General features: G+C 34.6%; 1 protein-coding gene across 1 annotated transcript; it reads left to right on the forward strand.

Moving 5' to 3' along the window:
• The first annotated feature begins 1,493 nt into the window (after window positions 1–1,493).
• Window positions 1,494–2,165, forward strand: LOC113332624. The gene has a single exon (XM_026579148.1). It carries the CDS (start codon window positions 1,584–1,586, stop codon window positions 1,860–1,862), a length of 279 nt encoding a protein of 92 aa, XP_026434933.1. The 5' UTR covers window positions 1,494–1,583; the 3' UTR covers window positions 1,863–2,165.
• Window positions 2,166–7,337: the final 5,172 nt, after the last annotated feature.

Raw genomic sequence — 7,337 nt, forward strand, 5'->3', positions numbered from 1 at the left:
ATAGAACCTCTGATCACTAGACTAGCTAGACTTTCACTTTGTTCGATATAGATTGTAGAATCAACTCCACAACAAGAGATGCATTTAAGGATTTGGATATGTATTATAAGAGCTTTGTAAAAACTAAGCTAGGCCTCGAGTACTATGACTTGGAACTGCACTTAATCCCCCATGCTGGACAATGTAGGATATTGTAGAATGAATTACGTGAGAAAGCAAACGTGTCAAAGGATATATACAAAACCTATTCATGGAAGATAATCACAAGAAAGCATAAGTGAAAGAATAAGCTCACTGGAAAATGTAAAAGAGTAGTCTGCATGGTCATATATAGCAAGACCTCGGGGTCTTGTAATACATAGTTGTTATAAATCTTAAGAGGTAAGCAACTTCTAATAATAGCACAGTATATTATAGCTGTAATGCTGGTGGTTCTTTAAGATTCGATTGGAAGTAAACTAAAATTGCCAATACCTAAGACCCTAGAAAGACAATTCCTGCTAATTCAGCATCTTTTAGATATTTGCTATAGCTTTAGGGTCTTGGTCAAAGAAATGAACAGTTGATGAGCACTAGCTAGTTCTCTTCACTCATTCGCTTGGAAATTTATTTATCATTCATTTTCTGTTTCCAATATTTATACTTCTACAACTAGGGTCCAACTAGCAACAAAGATTCTTACTTAGCTTAGAAATGGTTGTGAGATTAATGAGTGATTATCGACCAAATTAGACCCAAATTAGAATCACGAAAGTAATTAGTATATCTCACGTATTGCAATGAATTTTGATCTATAAAACCCTGAGAGTTTACATCTTGATATCTCTCTTGTATATATTAATTAATTAGTTTAGTGATTTATTAGGTATAATTACATATACAAAAACCCTAAACGTGTCAGCTGCTAATCATCCTCATTTAACGGCATCAAGTTTCTACGTTTTTTGTCTACCCTTATTAATTTCATTAAAAAATTAAGCTGTTTGTAGATAACTCGTTTTCTGAAAAATAAAAGATGGTGCATTCTCTTTTTATGCATATTATTTGGTTTAAGTTGTGTTAGCACTGGAAATTAGGGTGGTAAGATATATGGATCGTACTTCGTTCAAGGTTTTATGCTAAAGTTACAAATAGGAAAAAAATTCAAAGCGAGAAAAAAAGAACTTTTGGTAAAAGGATAACTAAAAATTAAAAATAAAAAGGACTTTCAGAGGAAAGCGAGAGGTTAGGGATTAGAAAGTGGTACTTGTGGGCAACACACACAGGCTGTTTGAGTCTCAAAGTTAAAGGACTAAAACCATATACATCTCCCAACTTGCGCATATATACGATCATCATTTAATTCAATCTAAACCCTTCAAAAGATATGATCAAATGGTTAAGACACTGACAAGATATATTCTTCACAGTTGTGTTAGGGGGAAAGTGTCCTACTAACTACTATAAATTAAGATCTCACTAGTTCTCCATTTCTCATCACTAAACAACACAGCTTCTTCTAGCTTCTTCTTTTGTTAACAATTTGTGTTGTAGAACTAGAAATAAGTACAGAGAGAAGAGATATTTTCTTGAAATATAGAAAAATGGGTAACAACAAATGGCAGAGAAAAGCATCATCATCAATGTTTTCGATGTTCAACATGTTCAAGCAGACAACATCGAGGAGATCATCATCATGTGATTACGATATGGGATGGGATGACGCAGTAAATGTAAGGAGAGCTCGTGCAAGCGATGATGATAGAGGGAGATGGGTAGCTGAACCTGATATTGATAGGAAAGCCACTGCTTTCATTGCTAGATTCTATGAAAGTCGTGTTTCAGATGCTGAACATAATACAGTGGCACCAGTCTATAACTAAGTGAAAACATGCCTAGCTAGTTATATTCTGCTGATTCATAAGTCGACTGGATTCAATTCGATCACTTACTAGCAGTCTCTCTCATGAATATATATGAATCACCATTTATTAGGGTTTTGTTTTATTGTAATTTGTTTCTCTACTGATCGAAGTCGTTTAACTTGAATTACAATAATGAAGAATAATACGTACCTACGTGCAATTGTATGTTTGTGCAATCAATCAATAAAGCTTGTTTGTAATTAGTTCTCTACTTGTGATTAACTATTTAATTGCGTGATTAATATTAGCTACATAGTTTTTCTTGATGCTTCTAAGCCTGTAATATCTGTTTGTTGAGGTTTGTTTTCGATACTGTAGTTTGTTATCTGAACACTATTTTTAGTGAGGAACAAACACTCATGTAATGAAAATCCATGAAAGGCCACGGATATATTACGCGAAACAGCAACGCTTTTAAATAACTCTGGCAAATAAATCCATGAAACCGACTCTCTTTATCTTTTTCTTCTATCCATTTACGGTTGTAATACAAGCTTCATTCAAATTCCAGTTTCACTGGCTGGAGATTCAACCCGTTCGCGTATATGTTAGTACTAAATATGTGGAGCTAGGCACCAGTGAGTCGGTGACCATATGGGATATGCATGAAAATTAACCAGCTGGCCCTTGGAAAAGAATTATACTGCAGATAAATCCTTTCGAGTATAACGTGATATACTGACTAGTGAGGATAATCGATCCGTGTTTAGTAAAAGAAATACGGGAATTAAGTTCAACAAGAGTAAGGAACCATCATCATATGCTTTTACGCATGAATGATGAATCATGCATCGCGGTATATATGCTTATGTACGGGGTATATTTAAAATGATTGTACAAGTTTGTCTTATTAAGCTTTTATGCTCTGTTTTTTCGACCGATTTAAAGTTGCTCGGATTAATCCCTTTAGCTCTACTCCTTTACTTGTTTTCTTACCATGCATCCCTTTTATAAGTGTTCTACATTGTATTTTCTGTTTATTTGTTAGCAAATAAAGTCTCCTTACTTAATAATTTCTTGTGTCATGATTGGTCATCTGAAATGGGTAAAGCACATGTTTAGAAAATAAATTGAGAAGATACAGCCGTAGATTACAGTTGAATTGGTATAAGCAGATTACATAAAGACTTGTAAAGCGCACTACAAACAGATTCTAGCTAGCTCATATATGGGGTACAACTCCGCATTGCTAACCCCTTAAGGAGCTTCACCATTAGCTAGTTAAGCATATTGAAGGAAAGCCATAGCTTCGCCCTTGTCTTACAAAAGACAATAATCTAGGTTACTAGAGCAGTCCCAACATTTTACATTATGTACGTTTTCATTTGAATGGTTCACATTTTTCTTGAGGTGGTTTATGAAAGAAAAGGCGTAAATTACCCAACTTTGATTTAATACGAAAATAAAAACAAGCTACCATTCAGTTGATCAGTTAACCAAAATATATGGTAATTTGTAAAATATTCCCTATTTATAATGCATGAAAGAATGAATATTTATGTAATCAAAATAATTTTACTAATTCCGCCTATTTAAGTGTGATGCTGGAACTTTTTTTCTTTTTACAAAAAAATCCGTGTTAAAAAGGCGACATTTGGAAGGCTACTGATTAGCTTAGTATTCCCACTCCAACCCCGTACTCATTATAAACTTTTTCTTATTTTTTGGATTATATATCTAGGCTACCTAGCAGCATATATCGGGAGGAAGAGGACTGCCGATCATCTTTAAACCCTTCTTTTTACTCCACTATCATGTAATTTGGGCCCCTTCATTCTCGTATATTAGAGTTACCACACTACTGGCTCCTCTAAACGTGATCTCACTTTTATTTTATTTTTGATCAGCAAAGAAGGAATGTATTGATCAAAAAGAAGACGGTATAAAAAATTATATCACCCACTTAAAGAACAAAATGAGAGAAAAAAACAAAAACAAGAGAAAGGAAAGGTCCACATACAGATCCTCCTAAAGAAAATTAGGACAATTTGTAAAAATCTGATATCAAAGACTTAATGAAAACTTAATACAAGAATAACTCAAACAGATTCTTCAATTAATATATATTTCGACTCATGGCTCAACAACCTATTAATATTAATAACAAACTTTACTCTCAAGTAAAAACACTTTCTTAACTTAATCAAATTCTAACAAAGACTCTTCTAGAAAATTCTCACGTAAACAAACTCTAAAACAAGAAATACTTTCAACCTAAGTAAACTTCTATTTACCGTACCATGCGTCAACAACTCTTGTTGATCCCTTCCGTCTTCTTCATAGTATCTTGGTTTATTCTTCAATACAACTCAAAAAACAACAACAGAATGTCGGGTTTTCATTACATCCCTTTGAGAAATATTCTCAAACTCTTTTTCAACTAAAGACCAAGAAAATATGTAGTAAATGAAAAAGCGGGGGTCTAACTACCACACCCAATATTTCACTTAGCAATCTGTATGGACTAACTCCAATATACTTTTAAGAGAATCAACTAGACAGTCAGACTCAATCTTAACAAAAGTATATCAAAGAGTTATATCTCTCTTTCTCGATTCAATACTTACTCAAGCAAATAGAAATCTGCGAGTCTAATTTAATACAAGAGAAATCACTTGAACGGTACCAAAGACCAATGTTCAAGTATCAATCGATTTCAATCAACAACCAAAGATTGGATTTCCCAATTGATTGATTCAACGCACAACCTGTGATATTTCAATTATATAAACAAATATAATGCGGAAAATAAATAACACAAACACTAGGATTTTTGTTAACGGGGAAACCGCATATGCAGAAAAACCCCGGGACCTAGTCCAGATTGAACACGCACTATATTAAGTCGATACATACACTAGCCTACTACAAACTAACTTCGGGCTGGACTGTAGTTGAACCCCAATCAATCTCACACTGATCCAAGGTACAGTTGCGCTCCTTACGTCTCTGATCCCAGCAGGATACTACGCACTTGATTCCCTTAGCTGATCTCACCCACAACTGAGAGTTGCTACGACCCAAAGTCGAAGACTTTAATAAACAAATCTGTATCACGCAGAAAAGTCTATCGTAATATATAAATCTGTCTCCCAAAGAAATACCTACGAGTTTTGTTCCGTCTTTTGATAAATCAAAGTGAACAGGAACCAATTGATAACCCATACTTATATTCCCGAAGAACAACCTAGTATTATCAATCACCTCACAATAATCTTAATCGACTAGCAAAAGAAGACATTGTGGAATCACAAACGATGAAACGAAGATGTTTGTGACTTCTTTTATATCTTGCCTATCGGAGAAATCAATCTCAAGCCAATCTTACAATGGTACTTAGTACGATAGAAAAAACAAGATCAGATCACACAACTACAAGAAAAGTAGTTGAAAAAGCGGGGGTCTAACAACCAATATTTCGATTAGCAATCTATATGGACTAACTCCAATATACTTTTAAGAGAATCAACTAGACAGTCAGACTCAATCTTCATGAAAGTATATCAAAGAGTTATATCTCTCTTTATCGATTCAATACTTACTCAAGCAAATAGAAATCTGCGAGTTTAATTGAATACGAGAGAAATCACTTGAACGTTAACAAAGACCAATGTTCAAGTATCAATCAATTTCAATCAACAACCAAAGGTTGGATTTCCCAATTGATTGATTCAAACGCACAACCTGTGATATTTCAATTATATAACAAAATATAATGCGGAAAAGAAATAGCACAGACACCAGAAGTTTTATTAACGAGGAAACCGCAAATGCAGAAAAACCCTGGGACCTAGTCCAGATTGAACACCACACTGTATTAAGCCGCTACAGATACTAGCCTACTACAAACTAACTTCGGTCTGGACTGTAGTTTAACCCTAATCAATCTCACACTGATTCGAGGTACAATTGCGCTCCTTACGTCTCTGATCCCAGCAGGATACTACGCACTTGATCCCCTTAGTTGATCTCACCCACAACTAAGAGTTGATACGACCCAAAGTCGAAGACTTTAATAAACAAATTTGTATCACACAGAAAAGTCTACGGTAATAGATAAATCTGTCTCCCACAGAAATACCTACGAGTTTTTGTTCCGTCTTTTGATAAATCAAGGTGAACAGGAACCAATTGATAACCCGGAATTATATTACCGAAGAACATCCTAGTATTATCAATCACCTCACAATAAACTTAATCGACTAGCGAAAGAAGATATTGTGGAATCATAAACGATGAGACGAAGATGTTTATGACTTCTTTTATATCTTGCCTATAAAAGAATCAATCTCAGGACAATCTTACGATTATATTTAGTACGATAGAAACAACAAGATCAGATCACACAACTACAAGAAAAGTAGTATCGGTCTGGCTTCACAATCCCAATGAAATCTTCATGTCGTTAACGTACAGGGTCTCGATAGAAACCTAAGGTTAAAGGAGAATCGAATCTAACTAATACAACTAGTATCACACATGAGGTGTGGGGATTAGGTTTCCCAGTTGCTAGAGTTCTCCCTTATATAGTCTTTCAAATCAGGGTTTGCAATCAATGTTAGCTTAGTAACAAAAAGCATTCAATATTCACCGTTAGATGAAAACCTGATTAGATTCAAGCTAATATCTTTCAACCGTTAGATCGAAACTTAGCTTGTTACACACAAATGAAATACACGTTTACCTAGGTTTGTGTAACCGTATCCAAACATGTACATCTAGTTGGTTCAACAATAGTTAACCAAATGGTTAGCCATATGAGCACTTTCATATCAACCATATTCTTCTTTACCATAACTAGTTCAAATGACTCAAATGAACTAGTTAGAGAGTTGTTCAATTGCTTAGATCTTTATAATAAACACAATTGAAACAAAAACGATTTGATTCACTCGAATCAATTCATGAACTTTATAGCCACGGTTTGCAAACTTGCATTCCTTAGTTTATATAAGTTTAAGTTCACGAATAATCGTTTTTAGAAAATAACCAACTTAAGTACGCGGCCTGGTACGCGGACTTAAGTACTCGGAATGAGTTTGTAAATAGTCACAAACTCCAGCAGATTTTCTCAGGAAGAGAACCTCCGACAGTACGCAGACTGGGTACGCGGACTCTGTTCCGGTTTTCCTGATCAACAAAGTACGCATACTTTGGTTCAAGGAATAAGTTTAGTATCGCCGTTGTTGAAAATCCATAGTCATAACAATGAGAAAACAAGAATTACCAATCATTGTTATACAATTCATAGTATTATTATACAACATCAAAGTTCAATTGTATCAAAACTTCGACAACAATACTATGGTGATATGTCTCACTCCCCCTTAGTAAATACTCCATCTCACATGGAAACCACTCCCCCTTACATAATGATCCGAAAACCATATGTATTTGTAGTGTGAACTACACATTAATTCTCCCCCTTTTTGT

The sequence above is a fragment of the Papaver somniferum genome, unplaced genomic scaffold, assembly GCF_003573695.1.
Source record: "Papaver somniferum cultivar HN1 unplaced genomic scaffold, ASM357369v1 unplaced-scaffold_132, whole genome shotgun sequence".
In the NCBI taxonomy this organism is placed as follows: domain Eukaryota; kingdom Viridiplantae; phylum Streptophyta; class Magnoliopsida; order Ranunculales; family Papaveraceae; genus Papaver; species Papaver somniferum.